Genomic DNA, 20,387 nt, shown 5'->3' on the forward strand with positions numbered 1-20,387 from the left:
GTTGCGCTGGCTGTGGTGTTTTCGGCGAGGAGGTTGCGCCACTACTTCCACAGTTTCACAATACTGGTGATGACTGACCTGCCCATCCAAAAGGTCTTGAAGAAACCTGATGTTGCGGGTAGAATGGTGAAGTGGGCAGTGGAGTTGTCAGAATTTGACATTAAATATGAGCCTCGAGGCCCGATCAAGGGGCAAATCTTTGCAGATTTTGTAGTCGAGCTCTCATCAGAGGCGACGCGGGTTGAAGGAGATGACTTCCGTTGGGTACTCACGGTGGATGGATCATCAAACCAGCAGGGTAGCGGTGCTGGAGTCATATTGGAAGGACCCAACGACGTGCTGATCGAACAATCGTTGAGATTTGCCTTCAAAGCCAGCAACAATCAAGCAGAGTATGAGGCGCTGATCGCCGGGATTCTGCTGGCCAAGGAGATGGGAGCTAGGGTGCTGATGGCTAAGAGTGACTCGCTGCTAGTCACAGGGCAAGTAACAGGCGAGTTCCAGGCTAAAGATTCACAAATGGCGGCTTACTTGGCGTATGTGCAGGAATTGAAGAGTTCCTTTGCCTCTTTTGAAGTAGTACATGTGCCCCGAGAACAGAATGCCCGAGCTGACTTGCTTGCTAAGCTCGCCAGTTCAGGCAAGGGGGGTAGGCAGAGGACGGTGATCCAAGAAACTCTGAAGACGCCGAGGGCATTTGTAGCAGATCACCTGGTCCTTCAGATAAGTAAGTCGACGGAGAGAGCAGCGAGAAGCCATAAGTCTTTGACGCAAGAAACTCTGAGATCGCCGAGAATCAGAGCATGTCGAGGAGAGAAGGTGGATGTGATGCAGGTCTGCGCCACCCATGAGCCAGACACTTGGATAACGCAATACAAGCGGTGCTTGGCAGATGGTCTCCTCCCGCTGGATCCAACAGAAGCTAGGAAGGTAAAGAAAAATTCCAGCAAGTATACATTGATTGATGGCGATCTGTACAGGTTTGGGTTCACTCACCCACTCCTGGAATGTATACACGGCGAGAAGTGCACGAGAATTATGGCAGAGCTCCACGAAGGAATATGTGGAAGTCACGTCGGGGGTCGAGCTCTGGCCGCGAGGACTCTCCGTGCAGGCTACTATTGGCCATCCATGAGAGAAGATTGCAAGAAGTATGCCCAATGCTGTAAACAGTGCCAGCAGCACGCCGATTGGCATAAGGCACCTCCCGAGGAGTTGAAGTCGATCTATAGCCCTTGGCCGTTTCATACTTGGGGAATCGACATCCTGGGACCTTTCCCACTGGCGATCAGGCAGATGAAGTACTTGGTGGTGGCGATTGAGTATTTCACCAAGTGGATCGAAGCAGAACCAGTGGCCCAGATCACCGCACACAAGATCGAAGGTTTTGTATGGAAGAACATCGTGTGCCGGTTTGGAGTGCCTAAGCGCCTGGTGTCAGATAATGGGACGCAGTTTGCAAGCCACCTGTTGAAGAAGCTTTGTGAAGGGGTTGGAATTCAACAAGTGTTTGCATCCGTCGAGCACCCTCAGACGAATGGCCAGGTGGAATCAGCTAATCGGGTGTTGTTGAGAGGTTTGAAGAGAAGGCTTGAGAAAGCCAAGGGAAGTTGGGCTGAGGAGGTGCCCCGTATAGTCTGGGCGTACCACACCACCGAGCAGTCGGGAACCCATGAGACCCCGTTTAGCTTGGTCTACGGGTGTGACGCCATGATTCCGGTGGAGATCCAGGAGAGCTCGCCGAGATTCCAGAACTTTGTAGAGGAAGACTCGAATGCAGAGAGAGGGCTGAACCTGGATCTGCTGGATGAAGTCAGGGAAGAGGCGAGGCTGAAGGCTGAGGCGGTGAAGAGGAGGATTGAGCGAAGATACAACTCAAAGGTGATGCCAAGGCAGTTTAGAGAAGGCGACCTGGTGATGAGGAAGGCCCACCAGTACGAGATGGAGAATAAACTATCACCCAAGTGGACTGGACCGTTCAGAATAACCGAGGCGCTCGGGAACGGGGCCTACCGCTTGGAAACGCTGGAAGGAGGGGCGATCCCTCGTACCTGGAACGCCACACACCTGAAGTTGTACTATAGTTAAGAGCTTTGTAAGTAAAGACAAACACAAATGTTATATTACAATGTCTCTGTTAAAACAGTTTCAAGGGGGCACTCTTTTTTCCCTAAGGAGGGTTTTTAACGAGGCCACCCAATAAAAGAAGAGTTTTCGAAGAATAAGGTGTTTTCCGATTGCATGTGTGCTATTTTCGAAAGTTTTGAAGAAAGACCTTGTCATTTGTACATGATTCAAGGCAAGAAAAGATATATCACGTGCTTTCTAAAAGATGTTAAGTCCTCGTCGTTTTTCGGCGATTGGAGGCACCAGTTAAGTTTTAAAGTCCTCATCGTCTTTCGGCGATCGGAGGCACCAGATGAAAGACCTCAACGCCCTCGCGCGTTTTGAGGCGAGTTAAAAGACCTCCTCGCCGTTGAGCGAGTGCAGGCGAGGAAGAGAAAAAGTCCTCCGTGTTTCTGGGAGCGAGAAGATGTAACTCCTGGGGCAATGTCGAGGCAAGTTAAAAGACCTCCTCGCCGTTGAGCGAGTGCAGGCGAGAAAGAGAAAAAGTCCTCCGTGTTTCTGGGAGCGAGAAGATGTAACTCCTGGGGCAATGTAGAGGCAAGTTAAAGACCTCCTCGCCGTCGAGCGGGTGCAGGCGAGAAAGGTCCTCAGTGCATCCAGGGGGGAGGAGATGTACACCCTGGGCAAGTTGAGGCACCATATAAAGTCCTTATCGCCGTTGCGCGAGCTAAGGCCAGTTAAAGACCTCCTCGCCGTTGAGCGAGTGCAGGCGAGAAAGAGAAAGGTCCTCAGTGCATCCAGGGGGGAGGAGATGTACACCCTGGGCAAGTTGAGGCACCATATAAAGTCCTTATCGCCGTTGTGCGAACTAAGGCCCATTAAAGACCTTCTCGCCGATGAGCGAGTTCAGGCGAGTCAAAGACCTTCTCGCTTACATGCGAGCGTAGGCAAGATAAAATCCTTCTCGTCTTGAACGAGTTCAGGTGTGCCGAAGAGGGTGGAAGAAGTTGAAAGGTGGCTAAGGTAGGTTCGAAGAGAACGCCTAGTCAGCCGGTCTTTTGCTCTGAAGTTCAAGGGGGCAAAGGAAGATCCCAAAGGGCGTTTCTACCCCAGATAAAGAAACGATTGCCAAAGCACGGGGCCAGGAAAAGCTGGTGTTGCCAAGAGGTCTTGGCGATCGGGAAAAGTTCAAACACGGCGAGAAGATTGAAAGACTTGTTTGATAAAGCAGGTCGAGTGGGACGTTGTTTGAACCAATGATTGAGTTACAGTTTGTTGCTTGGAAGCTGTTCTTATGATCAGGTTAGTGCCTCAAGAGCACGAGTTGTTTAAAGCGATTATTGCTTAAGTTTGAATTGACTCAAGGCAGTTACGTCAAAGGCCGCATTTGCAAAATCGCTAAGTTAGAATCAACAAAGTTAAACATGCAAAGAAGGCTAAAGCGCGTAAAGGGAGTCAGGGGAGAAAATATCCAAGTTTTGTGATTAAAATAAGCGTTTGTTCAAAACACATATGCAAGAGTTTTTACGAGGTAAATACAAGCGAAATTATAAAGTAGCAGATGGGGTGGAGTTGGCTGAGCCTTCGGCGGGAACGACCTTTCCATCTACTACTTCGTTGTTTAACGACACCATGCTGAGGTCGAGATCAGGGAATAGGCATGCGAATTGCTCCCGAGCGGCTTCGAATCCAGCAACCAGAATCTGAGCAGAGCTTAGCTTAAGTTCTTCAATTTGCCCTTGAAGTTCTTCAACCTGTTTCTTGAGCTCCTTGTTCTGTTGCTCCAGCTCTTCGACCTGTTTTCGGAGTTGTTCGTTGGTCTTTTGAGCATGGAGAAGGTCGTCAGCAACCTTCTTGGATTCCGTTTGAGCTTGGGTCAACTCGGCAGCCATCTTCCCTTTTTCCTTGTTTGCCTCGGCGAGATCAGCCATAGCGTCGTCCCTCGCTTTCTCTACTTGCCCAAGTAGCTTCTCGCGATCGATTGACCTTTGCTCCAGTTTTTGTACCTTATCGGCACTAGCTTGAATGTGAGCCTCCAGGTCGCTCGCCTTGGTGCGCAGAGGCACGATTTTGCTTTCTAGCTCAACTTTCTCTTGGGCAAGTTCATGGACTTTGCGGCGAAGGTCAGCAGCTTCCTTGCGCGCCAGCCTAAGCTCGGTACTCAGGGCATCCTCTACTCGGGAGTGTTCCATTTCCGCGAGCGTCAGGCTGAATGACACCTTCTCCACCTCAACCTTCATAGTGCTATTTTCGGTCTTGAGGTTGTAGAGATCGTCTTGAAGCCGCCTGGTGGAGCTCTCCACAGCCCTCGTTATGATCGATGGGATATCCTCTGCTATGGTTTTGAGTTTGGCGGTCAGAGGTTCCCACATCCTTGTGACTTCAAGGGAAAGGTTGGATGCCTGGAGAGGCGCCAGGGGGGCTTGTGGAGGGTTCTCGCCGCCACCTTCCTTAGCAGGATTTTCAGTGTTTGCTTCCTGGCGTGGCGACGCAACCGGGGACTCGGTAATTAGAATTGGAGAGGTGTGAGCAACCTCATCCCCGGTCGGAACGTTCTCTGCAGCTGAAGCGTTTGAAGGGGGGCCCCCTCCAGCTGAGATATGGGGCGTAGAGGCACTTGGGGGGTCCTCCAGAAAATTTGGCTCTTGAGCCTCAGCTGCTGGTGGCGCAGTGGCCAGTGGAATTGCTTGGACTGGTGATGAAGGAGCTTGTGGTGTTGGCGATGAGGGAGGAGGAGCGGGTGTTGATGGTGGTGATGAGGTTGGAAGAGGGGGTGGAGCAGGTGGAGAAGATGGTGCCACCCTCTTCCTTTTTGTGACAAGGCCATCCTCTGTGACCTCGTCGTCCTCTTCTTCTTCCTCTTGGACGATTTGGGGGGCTTTCCGTTTTGGCCTCTTAAGGACCAGTTTCTTTCGCTGGGTGGGTTCCTTGGGCGGTGATCGCCCATGAACGATAGCCTTCTCGACCGTCGAGTTGGGAACCGTCTGGGAACCGGTCGCCAACCCGTGGTTTCGGGCGAGCGCCTTTAAGTCGGCGAGCATGTTTTTACCCAACATATTATCTGCATGAAACGAAAATGCATGAATTAGCTCAGAGAAGAAAGAGATGGGTGTATGAGGCAATGAAACAGCAAAACAGGTATATGCAGAAAAGGTAAAACCAAAGTCTTGTGCGTATCGCACAAGACGCCCAGAAACAGTATCAGAAGCAATATCGAAACAAGAGTGTAGCGCCCTAACCTATTTGGAATTCTAGCTGGTCCTCAAAGAATTCGAAGGAGATCAGGGTGGGGGTCAGGAAGGTTATGTTGGCATCCGACACCCTCTTCCAGAATAGGCAGAGGTCTCGGTCCAAAGCTCCCATGCAATCAGGACTTCTGGGCCTCCTGAAGCAGCTCTTGGACTCCTTTTTCCCCTTGTCCACCCAGTACAAGGGGAAACCGTCGAGAAGGGAAGTGTCTTTATCGTTTGCGCGCACTTGGATGAACTTCCCCTTCCAGTCCTTGTATGATTGCTGGAAGATGGTAAAAATGGATCTCCCAGCAATGGCATTCAGGCTGACCCACAGGCGGTCTCCTGGGTGCTTGGCCTCAAAAAGAAACAAAAACACGTCCACTGACGCAGGCAGCCCTAGGTGGTCGCACGTTATTTGAAAGGCTCGAACAAACGCCCAGCTGTTGGGGTGAAGCTGGGCGGCAGCAATGTTGAGCTCGGTCAAGAGTTCCCTCTCGAATCGGGTGAGGGGAAATCTGAGTTTGACTTTCTTGAAGAAAGTTGTGTAAACAAAGCAAAAGGGCCCGTCGGCGCTCACTTTGTCATCAGCGCACACTGGCAGAGCGGCGGGGCAAGGCAGCACCATCATCCTCTCGTCGTGCTCCTTGTGAAACGATTGATAGGCCTCGTCCCCCTTTGTCAACCGCAGAACTGCTCCCGCAGTGTTCACCGACGAGGTCTCCTTTAGAAGGGTTGGGGTGGCCCAAGGATATAGTGTTTTGAAGTCTGGCAGAGGCACGGGGGCTCCTCCAGCGTCTGGTGGAGTCGCCTGGGCCAGAGCAGTTTGGGAAGATGCAGGCCTCTCAGCCTGCGAAGAGGAAGCGCCACGGACTTGGGTTGGGTCGTGCGCTTGTGAAGAAGGGTTTCGTGCTGATGGAGGGGGGTTCGGGGTGATCTTTGTGCGAGTCATGATAGCAACTGCAAAGGAAGAAGAAAGGAAAAACAATCAGGGGGTTACAGAGGCTGACTCGGTCATGGAAGGAAGGTGAAACGACGAACGAATGTGAGTTCGTTGCGACGATCGGCAAAGCCCTAAGTTACGCAAAAGAGAAATGGAGAAACGACCCACAGCGTATGCACCAGGCAGTTACAGGATGATGCAAATCGGTGAAAATGCAAGGAAACCCAGCAGATGAAGGAAAGTAATTACCTTTCAATGATCAGGAAGACGAGGGAGGAAGTTGGAGATCTGGAACGTTGAAGAGCGTCGAGAGTTTCGCAGAGGGAAGTTAGAGCGTTTTGCAAGCACGAAGAAAGTGATGGAACAGTGGAACGTAATGGGTTTAAGGGTTTTCGAAATAGTTTTGGGAAGCGCTAACGGCAGATGAAGATAGCCGTTGATGAAAGCCACGTGTCGAACGATGAGCGAAGGGTTTGGTGGAGCGTCAGAGCAGCAGAAAGTACTATCGCTTGGAATTCTGCGTCAGTGCCACGTAGACCGGTTTTAACGAAGGCTCTTTCAGTCTTTTCGCTAGACAAATCTTCGCTTAAGACTGGGGGGCTTGTGTACCACCCTGGTGGTCGGGTATGATGACGTGGCACCTTGCTACAGTGTAGGCGTGTTGACAAGGCGCCAGGCTGGCAGTTAAGAAGGAAGTCGGGAGGCACGTGTAGTCGCCGTTTGCTAAGTTGGCGTGTTCCGACTTCCAGTTTACCAGAATAGGCGATCGCCAGGTTGAGGATGGAGTCGCCAGATGCAGACTCAGGCGACCAAGCAGTCGGAGATCGCCAGAACAAGCACATCGCCGAAGATGAAGGAGAAGCAGATTATGAAGGCGGCCGGCGAGACCACAGGGAAGGTGTATGAAGGCCCTAACTCGCCAGTTTCAGTAGAGATCGCACTCCTAAGTTAGCTATGCACTGGGCAGTACCATGCATAGGTAACTTAGCCAAAATGAGAGTAGAAGCAGCGCCAAGTCAGGGAGCCTCCAGATGATGGCACGTGTACAGTTGGATACGAGCCACGTGTCCAAGTCTGTAACTACCAGGAGAGAGAAAATCACCAGGTATATAAGAGCTCTTAACGGACTTTCTGAGGTACGCACGTTCAGTTCATACACTTTACGCTTGCAAGTGACAGAGCTGTTGTGAGAGAGAGTTTTTGCACGGTTCTAGTTCTTAGTATTTGGTGATACCGTCACTGACTTGAGCGTCGGAGTGCGATCGGCCGCAGCGGCGCCGTGTCGTTTCTTTGCAGGTTCTTGAAGTAGATCCAGAGGAGGAACGAAGGTGATAAGCGGTGCGCACGTCGATCCTTTGACGAGGCATTCTCCAGCGCTCCGGTCAACAGGCAGGATCAGGATGAAACAAAAAAACTCGTACTCCCACCACCATGAGAGGAGTTACACTAATTTTGCAAACGGGAAAATCTTACCGTAACGATTCTGTCACTATAAAGGTATTTCAAAATGAAATTTCATCTGTCTCCCTCTATGTGTCAAGTCGTCACCCCAATATCATCAAAGACAATTTAAAAAAAAGATTTAATGTAAGTTGATTTAGAAAAGTTGGTACCGCATTGAAAAAATAAAAACTCTTAACATAAGGATGAAAAGTACTATAAAATCTTAAAAGAATTTATATTTCTCTAACAAAATTTATTTGTATTAAGTAGCTTACAATGTGTAATAAATAAAATTAAAAAGTGCATTTAAATCGTAAAATCTCAAATATAAATTAAAAATATATATTGTATGACAACATATAATTATTAGTATATGATATATTGTTATTATTTATGTGAAGATGTTATGTCCGGACTTGTGTGAATATTAATAAGCAGCTTACAAGAATAACAAAATTAGAAAAAATTATACATAATGTATTTAAAATTTTAAATGTAGAATACATGTAGATTTTTTAAAAAGTAAAATTGAAATTTGAGTGCATATGTAGCTGCGGTGATTATGATGTGCAGAATGCAATTGGCATGGTTGATTATGGGTGTCTTCTCTAATTTTGTTGTTGGAGGGCAGTGTAAAATGACAGAATTTGGTATGGATATTTATTGTTGCAATAAAATTGTAATAAAAAGTTAGAGAGAAAGAGGGGATAAGATATTTGATGATTTTCTGGTGAAAAAGAGAGTTAAGAAAGAGGATGATTGAATGAGCATAAAAAAAAAATCTAAAGAGTGGAATGAGATAAGGTAAGGCTGCAATCTGAACTATGCAGACACTCACCAACATGCTCTCCCTCTCGCCTTCTGTCACTGCAAACACTCACACCCTCAAACCCAGTAATCCCAATCATCTCTTTCTCATAACTTCTCCATCCTTCACCAACCGTCGCCATTCCGTCAAACCCATATCTGCCATAATCAACCCTTCTTCCTTCAAGAACCCCCAGCCTCCGCCCCAGCAGCAAGTCTACCAACCCTTTCGCCCTCCGCCGGAACCCCTCCCTTCGCAATACAGCACCCTCGACATCGCTGGCCGCATCGACATCCTCGCCAACCGCCTCGGCCTCTGGTACCAGTACGCTCCGCTCATTACCTCCCTCATTCGGGAAGGCTTTTCTCCTCCCACCATCGAGGAAACCACCGGCATCACCGGCGTGGAACAGAACCGTCTCATCGTCGCCACGCAGGTCCGCGACTCCCTCGTCCAGTCCAACGCCGACCCCGACCTCCTCTACGCCTTCGAGACCAGCGGCGCTGAGCTGCTCTACGAGATCCGTCTTCTCAGCACGTCGCAGCGGGTCGCTGCCGCGCGTTTCCTTGTTGAGAATAACTGCGACGGGAAGGCGGCGCAGGAGCTGGCGCGCGCAATGAAGGATTTTCCGAGCAGGCGTGGGGATAAGGGGTGGGAGAGCTTTGATTACACTCTCCCCGGAGATTGTCTCTCTTTTATGTACTACCGGCAGGGCAGGGAACACAAGAACCCGTCGGACCAGAGGAGTTCGGCACTGGAGCAGGCGCTGCGCGTGGCGGAGACTGAGAAGGCGAGGAAAGTGGTGTTGGAGGAGTTGGAGGGGAATGAAGAGGAGGATAAGGTGGAGGATGGGGAAAGAGTGCGTGTTCCGGTAGTGAGGTTGAGGATTGGGGAGGTGGCAGAGGCTAGTTCGGTGGTGGTGTTACCGGTTTGCGGAGCGGAGGAGAAGGAGGTGTTGGAGGCGCCGTTTGAGTGTAGGAGTGAAGGAGAGTTTGGGGTGGTGGTGGCGGAGAAGGGGTGGGCGAGGTGGGTGGTGTTGCCTTGGTGGGAGCCTGTGGTGGGTTTGATAAAAGGGGGTGTTGTTGTGTCGTTTCCTGATGCAAGGGTTTTGCCGTGGAAGGCTAATAGGTGGTACAAAGAGGAGGCTGTATTGGTGGTGGCTGACAGGAGTAAGAGAGAAGTGGGTGCTGATGATGGGTTTTATCTTGTGAATGGTTATGGTGATGATGGGGGTTTGAAGGTGGAGAGGGGTTTAACATTGAAGGAAAAGGGTTTCACTCAGAGTTTAGGAACTGTCTTGTTGGTTGTTAGACCGCCTAAAGACGAGAATGAAGATCAATTGACTGACGAAGATTGGGAGTGACCAAGACTCAAAATATAATACCCCTTTCCTCTTTTTTCTATTATATTCATTTCGGATCACATGCAACTATCTTTTCTTTTTCATACATAATAAAATTGTTTATCTTTTCTTCTTCATCTGCTTCATACACTCGGTGGTTTTCTGCATAATGGCTATAACCGTTTGATCTAGAGTGCAACTACTTAACTTGGACATGCAAATTTATCAGTTAAGTATAGAAAGTTAGATGTGGTTAAAGTGGATCAGCTGTTGTGTATGGAACACTTGATCAACTCTAATGTAAATATTGGTATAATTTAAGTTCTGACTGTTGAAAAAAAATTCAGTACACGGGTAATTGGACGTGTTAATGAAAATAGAGATGAAATTCTGTTACCAACAACATAAAACTTTAAGGTAGAGACTTAGAGGCTCCACAATTCATACGCAGGAAGTTAGCATAATAGGGAAGATGACTCCTCAAATCCATGGGATGCCTAGCAAATGTTTGAATTGAAATTACAAAATTGTATTGAATAATAGGTTCATAAAGCATTAACAGATGTATTATCATTTAAATATTTAACATTTGTAATGCAAGTTTTAACAATACGTTTGTTTCTGATGTCCTTGAACCCACCTTCTCTGGCTCCTTAACTACACTTTCCCAAACAGTACATGTTTTACAAGGCCCTATATCACTTTTAATTATATATAATAACTATAACTTTTTACCATCTACCTTTTTTTTATTTCATCTTATTTTTACTTAATTTTTTTATTCTTTTATTATATCACTTGTCACTTTTTTATTTTTTTTATTGTATCAGTGCTATTTACTTAATTTGAGTTAATTGGAATAAATGTAATTCAGTGCAAAAAGTTGAGAGTAACTCATAAGTAGCTTTTATATTTCATTAATACTTTAAAGAAAAACAAAAATTTAAAAGGTATACAAGCATGGAAGGTTTGGGCCATTCATTAACAAATTTTTAAGCTTAAATTGTTAATTAATTATCAAAATAAATCCAAATCGTTTGTCGTGAAGGTCTCACATATCATGTAACAGTTACATCTACAAACATGATTTCGGGATCAAATCCCATTCGGACTGTTTTAGTAAACAGATGCCTGAGCAATGCATGTTTTAAAACAAATCACTAGCTTATATCTGCACAAATAAAAAGGGGACAGAAATTACATTTTCTGAAGTTACTAACAAATTGTTTTTTGGATTTTCAGTCTGAGACCTGTTCAAGTTACAAGGCTCAATGAAATGACGAGGACGCATCCTCTTTCTCTCTTTAAACAATTTTGCAGTTACCAATATCCTCTATTACTTTCATTGACCTCAGAAGAATATTTAACCAAGCCATTGTTGGGCACGACGGTCTCCGCTATTTCCAACAGAATGCCTAATGCTAATCTTTTCATTAGCATATTTTTGTTGAAGCCATTCAAAAGCATTTACATCAAGTTTTCCATTAACTGACTTCCCTTGCTTCCTACGAGTTTGTTGCTCCCTTATTGAAGCCCACAATTTCCCAACGGCATCCCTCTGACTAGCTGTAAATCTCGCCACATTATCAGAGGCATGTTTCACTAAAATATCAATCACGGTTTGACACCTGGATTGAGAAAGGATAACAAAAAAATTTCAAAATCATAAAACGTGCGTAAAAGACATAATACAACAGGAAACGGTACCAGCACTTACCAGGGTATTTTATAGCGCCGGGCAGCAATCTCTAAACATGTTATCAAGGCTTCTCTTTGTGACTTGAGGAATATCTTGGTTTCTTCCTCATCCTCCCTTATCTCCACAGCTGCCTCATTCCTTGCCTTTAATTTTTCACCTTTCTTTGAGGAATTAGGAATCAGAGCGTCAAGTCCAAATGGGTCAGCTTCCTTCCCATCATTATCATTATCAGTTGTAGGTGTTTTACCACCTTCCTCTGCTATAACTGTGCTATCTTTCAGGGACTTTGCTTCCTCTGCATCCTCCTCCTCTGTTGCAACAGGAAGACTAGATATAATTTCTTTGATTTTCCCAGCTGCTTTAGAAAACTGTACAAAAATAGGAAAGAAATCATGAGTAACAGAAATAATCTTTATGGATCCAAATATTCTAGGCAAATAGAATAAGATCTATAATAAACAACAATATTCCAGACAATATTTTCACTGCAAATAATTTGACACATCAATAGTTCCTCCAAAAATATACAAAGTCAAAGTATTAGCAAGCAGAGTGCCATGCCAGGGAATTCAACATTTGCAACCAAGAAAACTCCAACTACCCACAATCAAAATTGTTTGTCCCTCGAGTCACTGATGTCTCCTTTGCAAGAGGAGACACAAGTCACGCACCAGTGAACTCCCATCCCATTATGCATCTATCACAAGCATGGAAAGGGTGGACACAGTGGATGGCTGTATTGGACATGATTATGCTTATCATTCCGTCATCTACTTGACAATTAATCTTATCATTGCTCCAAATGATTTTCTTTCCAATCTATTTTTGACTCCAGCCAGTAAAACCAAATATTCAAAATACTATGTTGAAACACTAGGATCCATCTTTTGCCACAATTCATGTGGATGAAAAACTAATGAATTGATATGTGAAATGACAACTTCAAAGATCACTACATCAAAGTAATGAAAACTGTGACCAGAAAATATAACTTTTATTTCACTGCTACTTTTCAAATGAGAATACAATCTCTCTAAATAGTTTTACGATAGACTTCTCAAAATCTACCTTCTCTCTTATAAAACCTATACTATAATTTACATTTAAAATCATAGTATAGATGACATTCAAAACTAGAATTAAAGCTAATAATTATTGACCATTCAAATTTCCAAATAAAACTGATGACGGCTTTGAGTTTAATGCTAACAAATTCCCCCCTTAAACTCAAACCTTTCATATTCTTCATTCAAATTGCTTTTCTGATTGTCATCGCCCACACTTCCAATTTTATATTTTTTCTTAACCCAACCGCCTCCAATATTTTCCCAATAGTAACCATACTCTTCTGGATTAGAAGCAACTTCTGTTTTCTTCACTGCATCAATCTATGCAAAATTTTGAATTAAATTACTTTTAATTTCTCAAACAAAATCTTCTCCACTTTTACCCTTGGAGTTTAAAGGATTTAAGGAAGACTTTGACTTCAATGAGCTTGGAACATAATGATTATACCATATATCCTTTTCAGATAATGCCTTGACATCATTCCATTTACCCTCTTCTCCCAAATCAGAACCACTATCTTCAAGTACAACATATGAACCAAGTTTCTTATTGCCACAAGAAACTTTATTGAACCCCATAATCGGACCGTCTAAAGTATTTCCTACACTTTCATCAACAATAACAAAACATGGCAGATACTTGTCATTGGCATTTGGTTCTGCCTCCAACTTTTTCATAGCTTCAAGGGCATTTGAAAACTTATAAGGGACTTCTAATTGAACTGTAATTCATTCACCTTTTCTTTTTGTGTCAAAAGCAACAAATGGAGTTCTTCTACTTGATTGACTCTACTTTCTTTGTCTTTCTCCATATCAACATATTTTTCTTCCAATTTTTCCTTTTCTCCATGTTACCAAATTTTGCTTCAACACTTTCCAATTGAGATACCAAGACATTCTTTTCATTTAGAAGATTGTGTTTTTCACTTTTCAGTAAATTGCAAGATTCTTCCAAGCTACTTGATTTTCCCCTTAAACCTTCAAGCTCAATTTTGTCATCACAAAGGGACTTCTCCGACAAGATATTCTTTAAGTTGAGTTTGAACATCTGATTCTTTGCCATTTCCACATTTGCAAGCACTCGTTCATTTTTGCCGTTCAAGTGCAAAGTCCGATCTTTCATGAAAACCGAATAACCTTTCTCCAATAATTGTCCAGTACTGAGAATATTACTCTTTAAGTCGGGTACATAATAAACGTCCTCCTTAGTGTCTTGTTTTCCATCATTTTGAGAACAACATATTTTTCTCTGGCCTTTTATTGGAGTCCGCACAAGACACATGTCCATCTTTTATCTCTTATATATCAAGAAAGATATGTTTGTGCCACACATGATTACTAGCACCAGTCTATATACCATGCCATGTCACTATTCAGAATGACGCCTTCATTGGCCATCATGAGAATTCCTTCCTCTTTTATCTTCCTCCACTAAATTTGCACTTTCTTCCACTCTTTTCTTGGTATAACACTCCTTTGCATAATGTCCATATTTTCCGCAGTTGTAACATTCAACTAGTGTTATCGATATGGGATAATGGATCATATCGAAGACCCCAAAAATCTGTTATAGAGTTATAATGGAAAACATAACGAGTTATGGCGAAAACATTGCGGTTGAAAGAAATATAATATATAATATATATATAATATATATTTATATATATAACTTCAAAAAACTACAAAATAATGAAAGAGACAATCATAACTAAAGATTATATTATGTCTAAAGATTCAAATAACAATAATATCAAATCAAAACATCGCAAATTTAATGTTCAAAACATAAAATAACAACAAAACACAAGCAATTGTCTTATGTTTCTAACTATTAGAGAAAGTATAGTGGCCATGGTGGCATAGATAAAAAATGTGTTGTTGAAAATAGTTATATAATGTTTTCAATAGGCCCAAAATAGGACCAAAATTAGTAAGCTGTGATTTTTAAATTAGGGTTTACCAGGGAGTCGCACGCTGCCACACTCAGTATTTAAATTTTAGGGTTTTTTATTAGGTTAAATGAGAAATGGGCCTTTGCCCCAAACTTATGTCTCCTAAAAACTAGGTTTAGGTCTTCATGTTGCAACCCTTCTTCATCAGCCGCACACAGCTTCTTCTTCATGCTTCACGTCGTCACAGCGTGCGGCGCCATCGCTGCCACCGTTTGTTTTCCGCTTTTTTGGATATTTTCGATTTTCGTTAGCATTCCGAGATGCCCAAAGCGAGCACCATGGGCCGATAATGGATAACACTGCATTCAACATTTGAACTTTTTGAACGACCACCACTATCATGACCTCGTCCACGCCAGTTTTGCTAGTTAATTTTTCCCCTATCTTGATTGTTGTTTCCATGACCACGACCTCCGTTGTGATCAAAACCGCGACCTTCGCATCCATGTCCTCTTCCTTGGTTATGTTGCATGAACATCACCTTGTCTTCTTTGATGGTCATCTTTGTTTATAAGGCTTCCTCCAAGACTTGTTTCTTGTTCTTCTTTCGTTGTTCATGTGCTTCAAGAGAACCCGAGAGATCATCAATGGTCATCTCTTCCAAATTCCTTGACTCCTTGATTGCACATACAACATTTTCAAAGACATCGGTTAATGACCCAAGAATTTTCTCCAGGACCCTTGCATCCGTGAGAGTCTCTCCATTGCATTTTAGTTGATTGGCTACCGTTTGCACATGAGTGATGTAACTAGATACATCTTCTGAATCCTTCATCTTCATGGCCTCCAACTCACCTTGTAGAGTTTGAAGACGCATTTGTTTAACTCAGACTGCACCCTTGAACACCTTTTCCAATATGTCCCAAGCTTCCTTTGAAGTGGATGCACCAACAATCTTCTCAAAGATTGCCTCATCAGCAGCTCTATACAACATGTACAAAGTTGTCTTATCTTTTGATTGTGTCTCTTTCAACACTTTGTTTTGGGCTGCCGAATAACCAGTGGTATTTTCTAGTTCTTCAAAACCTTCTTGAACCACATCCCAAGAATCTTGAGATCCTAGAAGGGCTTTCATTTGGATGCTCCAATTGTCATAATTGGTCATCTTTGTTAGTTGAGACAGGGACATATTATTGGTTATACTGGCCATAGCTCTGATACCAATTTGTTAACAGAGAATATAACTTTTATTTCACTGCTACTTTTCAAATGAGAATACAATCTCTCTAAATAGTTTTATAATAGACTTCTCAAATTCTACCTTCTCTCTTATAAAACCTATACTATAAATTACAATTCAAATCATAGTATAAATGACATTCAAAACTAGAATTAAAGCTAATAATTATTGACCATTCAAATTTCCAAATAAAACTGATGACGACTTTGAGTTTAATGCTAACAAAAACTGTACATGAATATCACAAAATTATGAACAAATAAAAGGACAATACACAAATAAAAGACCACTATTTGTGATGATTGGAACAGCATTACATGTCAAACTAATTCCCCATAATTCCAATATGCTTCTCATTGTCTCAAATACGAAGAAAGTTGTTGTCACCAAGTTTAATATAGAATTCAATGAGAAACATACCACAAAGCTGTCATCTGTGTATAAATCATTTGCCACCACAGCATTAATTGTCCATGCTGCCAGTTGATTGTTTTGCTTCTTATTGAGGTGCTGAAATTAAAGGATAGGTCGGAGTCAAAAAGTCTTTCGCACACCCACCCACCCTGAGAAAAAAATAATTGCTAACTATGAATTATGAATATCTGCAACAAAAAGGTAATCTTACTTCTTTGGTGTTTTGAGCTGCGGAGAATAGACAATGGTAATCTGCTCGAACTGAAGGATCTGTACAAGTTATGGATGACGACATTGCAGCTTCTAATATTGCAAAAAAATAATCACTAACTTCTGACTTTACACTTCCTGCCTGAATGAGCTGTACAGCAAGCTTTGCCGCCTTGCTAAACTTTGTAGGGTTCTTGATGTGCGAAGATATCTTCTGCATGGCATCAATAACTTGTGCTTCAGAAGCATCCGTCATGGTTTTGAATTTCAAGCTTTTCTTAGGCGCTGCATCTGAAATTACAATAGATAATTCAGAATTTCAAAAAAATAGCAACTCCATCATTCAAGGGAAGCAGACATAAAAATAATAACTTCACATTATAGCAGCATTCTTAGAACCAGGAGAAAATTAAACTAAATTATTATCCTTTGTTTTGTTAAGTAAACTCAAGGGGGAGGGGATGGCGCCCAGTTCAAGAGGCAGGGAAAAGTTTACGTCTCAGAAAACACTTTTATAGTGGAACTTACATTTACCTCACCCAAAGAGACAAGTGAGGGCACAAATTTGCAACCTGTCAGATTTCTTTTTGCTTATGAACACCAAGGCAAGCTGAAGTAGAGTTATTGGTTTTTGATAAAACAATATACGGAACTCCTAAATTATTATATAATCAGCATAAGTTCCCATTAACAACAATAAAGCTTTACCCCACTACATATTAAATACTGAAGTTGACAGCGTGAAAAGAAAAATCAGACGATTCCCAGAAAATGGACTTTGAAGCTGAATTTTGCAGTCCCGATTGAACGACAAATGACCATTTTATCCATTCTTCTAACCACCATGCATGTATACATTTTCCCCATGCTTCCATGGAACTTAGGGTTCAGGCGAGAAAGCAGAAGAAAAAATAAACAGTATACGAATTACATGGAATTAATTGTTGGAAATGGAGTAACCCTAATTGGAAGAACAGGTAGAAAAGAAAAGTGTGATTGAAAGGAAAAGAAGTTGACCTTGGGTGTCGGGTTGAGTAGGGTTGGGGCGCTTGAGGGAACTTTTGAGGATGGACTTTGGAGGCGGAACTGCAGAGGATTGCTTGAGGGCACTTTTGAGGATTGGCTTCGGTGCCGGCACTGCAGAGGATTCTGTGTTGTCATGGTTGTTGGTAGCAACTGCAATTGGCCGTGGTTGAAGTTGATGATGTTGAGAAATAGCAGTGTTTGATGAAGGAGCTGGCAATCCTTCAAACAGATCGTCTGCCATCACAATTTCTCTTTTTCCTCTCCTTCTTCTTCGCCTTCCAAAACTCTTCCTTTCACCCACTCAAATATATTATTAAGACGCTTCTTGTTCTTTCCTTTTCTTTTTGTTAACCATATAATTACAGTTTAAATCATTCTCAAAAATAAATATTTTTATAATTAATTATATTTATATTTGTTGAAAAGAGATTTTAAAATAATTATTTTTACTTTTATATGATAAAAAGAGTAATCTTTTGCTTAAAAATGTATAAAACTAAAAGGAAATTTCAAATTTAAGTTCACCAAATCACTTTATTTTTTAAAAAATAAATATTTTTAGTCAATTTGAATTTCTGTATCAAACAATTTGCTGCATAAACAATTTGTTTTTTCCTAAAAATAGCTCAAGATTTAAAAAATACTTTTCCAAACATGTTATTATGTATTAGAATAGGCGTTTGACAGATTATGAGCTCAAGTGTAAAGTCTTCATAGTATTCTTAAAACTCTACTTAAAATTCAAATATCGTATGTTGTTAAATCTTAATTTAGATTCAGAGAGATTTAATACTATTTTTAGTCAACTTGAGTTTTTTTCAATAATTTAGTTTTTTTTTAGCTTAATGATTAGCATTATTTTTAAATTGGATGGGTTTAAAAAGAGTGTTAAGAAATGGACTTTTAAGTCTAACACGTGCGTGAGACTATATATTATGGGTGGTCTGATAGCGGGTGACACGATAAGCCCAACAAAAGATAGATTTTAAATGACTCTATATCATGGTAAGAAGTGAACTTTAAACCTAACTCAACCTCGTAAAACCGGCTCATGAGATTGAGGTTTGCACCCACTTATATACAATTAAAGATTATAATCTCTAATCGATAATCTTAAACAAAGAAAAAAATAAATAATGATTTATTATTATTTAAAATCTAATTTATAATATATAAGAGAAAAGTTGAATTGCGATAGACATAATGTAGGTGTCTTAGTTAATCCTTTCGTTTATATTTAAAAACTGAGGTTGTGTAACAGATATAATATGGACACCTTAATTGATATATATATATATATATATAAAAATAATTTGGTAAGAATTTTTTTTTTTCATTTAGTAGGCTTATTATCACAGTTGTTTATGGAAATAATAAATGTCTAACAAAATCATCATACAACTAAAAAAAATTGTCCATAATTTTTACAGTAATCAAACAAAAGTAAAACTTATTGTATTGTTAACTTTATTCATATTTTAAAAAATTATATATTTTTCAGTTCAATCTAATTCGAATAAGTTGTGAGTTGGATTAGCTTGTAAGTTTAAGCTTATTTTAACATTCCAATTGTAAGTAAGTAATTTGAAATTTGTTATATATAACAAAGAGTTTTATGTGTGAAAAAGTAAAAATGTTTTAAAAGTTATTATTTAACTAACAATATTATTTTCAATCATACAAAAATGATGATTTTAATCTAGTGAACGAACTTTATATAACACAATTTTTTTACTTATTTACTTTGAAATATATTACACAATCGTATTGTAAATCTCACATTAATAAAGGCAAGTACAATTTGGAGATTTTCGAAAAAATATAATTATATTAGATACTTTTCGTTAAAAGCATAATATTATTTAAAATAAATAAGTTATTTTAAACAAATAATTAATTTATCGCCAAAATTTTGTCTTTAAATAAATTAAAGATTGTTTAGCGGCGAAAATTTTCAGTAATATTCATTTATAGACATGTTTTACACATACAAATTTTCTTTATGGATACACTTGAAAAATTTTTTATTTGTCAAAAGAAAAATTATAAGATATGTGTACATCAGTAAATTTCATTATACTTAGCCAAAACAACAATTTAAACATTATACTTATTAAAATGGACGATCGGATAACCGACCACCTGAGGTAAATGAGCAGTTATAAACAATTATATAACTTAGTAAGTAAGAAGTTACAAATAATGTTAAACGGGTCAAAAGCACACTCTGAGATATCAGGGACATATCCCTATACAACTTTCATGATATCAGAAAATTACTATGCATGTTAGTCGTTAACTGATTATGTAGCCCACATAGGTAAAAGACCATGGGTCAACACTATAAATAGATCTCTTCGTGAAAAAATGAGGTACATTTTTCACATCCCATAAGAATACACTGAAATCATATCACTGACTTGAGCGTCAAAGTGTAATCACAAGTACCCCCAACCGACGGAATATCTACAGCAAAGGAAGGAAGCTTCAAAAAACTCAAGGACAACCTACACGCCAACAATTGTGTACCCGTTGGACATGCATTACCTGGCCCCTCTACCCCGTACAGGTACAATTGGCGCTCATCGTGGGGCCTGAGGTAATCTTCAAATTTCCAACAAAAACGTAACAACGATGGTTGCAACAAGAAACAATGCAAACAACGACCGTATAGCAAAAGAATCGACAACAATGATTCAAGTCCTCCAAGCACAAATAGAGGAGTTACGACAAAAGGGAATTGCAGATCAGCTGCATCATGAAGAAGATCGACGCAAACAAGAAGAAGACTGGCGGCGGCAAGTGGAAGAGGTATCTCTTCTAAGGGAACAAAATAGAAAACTACTAAAGCAGCTCGGAGGACCTGAACAAGAAGAATACTCTCGCACACTGTTTCCCTCACACACTCATCAATCTAGAGCGGTTGTCAAGACTTTGAAATTTGTCACCGAATTTGAAGGAAGTCCAGTGAACCATCCTAACAGACCCTCCTAGAGGGAGATAGGG

The 20,387-nt window shown here is 41.5% G+C and overlaps 2 protein-coding genes across 2 annotated transcripts; one reads left to right on the forward strand and one right to left on the reverse strand.

Annotated features, from left to right (window-relative positions):
- Nucleotides 1–8,266: 8,266 nt before the first annotated feature.
- Nucleotides 8,267–9,970, forward strand: LOC137817366 (rubisco accumulation factor 1.1, chloroplastic). Its single transcript, XM_068620651.1, has one exon. The coding sequence runs from the start codon at nucleotides 8,508–8,510 to the stop codon at nucleotides 9,852–9,854; it is 1,347 nt and encodes a 448-aa protein (XP_068476752.1). The 5' UTR covers nucleotides 8,267–8,507; the 3' UTR covers nucleotides 9,855–9,970.
- Nucleotides 9,971–10,869: 899 nt separating this feature from the next.
- LOC137817367 (nucleolar/coiled-body phosphoprotein) lies at nucleotides 10,870–17,722 on the reverse strand. Its single transcript, XM_068620652.2, has 5 exons — nucleotides 17,373–17,722; nucleotides 16,357–16,646; nucleotides 16,152–16,241; nucleotides 11,551–11,900; nucleotides 10,870–11,461 (listed from the first exon to the last, which is right to left on the reverse strand). The coding sequence occupies exons 1-5, from the start codon at nucleotides 17,620–17,622 to the stop codon at nucleotides 11,197–11,199; spliced, it is 1,245 nt and encodes a 414-aa protein (XP_068476753.1). The 5' UTR covers nucleotides 17,623–17,722; the 3' UTR covers nucleotides 10,870–11,196.
- Nucleotides 17,723–20,387: the final 2,665 nt, after the last annotated feature.

This window comes from Phaseolus vulgaris, chromosome 7 (assembly GCF_051622355.1).
Source record: "Phaseolus vulgaris cultivar YP4 chromosome 7, ASM5162235v1, whole genome shotgun sequence".
Lineage (NCBI taxonomy): Eukaryota > Viridiplantae > Streptophyta > Magnoliopsida > Fabales > Fabaceae > Phaseolus > Phaseolus vulgaris.

What these genes read in the sequence shown, in the direction of transcription:
- LOC137817367 (XM_068620652.2), bottom strand. Translation starts at nt 17,622, where the DNA reads ATGGCAGACGATCTGTTTGAAGGATTGCCAGCTCCTTCATCAAACACT. An exon ending in ACACAGATGACAGCTTTGTG is followed by an intron (nt 11,901 to 16,151) that starts GTATGTTTCTCA and finishes ATTTTTGTACAG; the next exon opens with TTTTCTAAAGCAGCTGGGAA. An exon ending in CGGCGCTATAAAATACCCTG is followed by an intron (nt 11,462 to 11,550) that starts GTAAGTGCTGGT and finishes TTCTCAATCCAG; the next exon opens with GTGTCAAACCGTGATTGATA.
- LOC137817366 (XM_068620651.1), top strand. Translation starts at nt 8,508, where the DNA reads ATGCAGACACTCACCAACATGCTCTCCCTCTCGCCTTCTGTCACTGCA.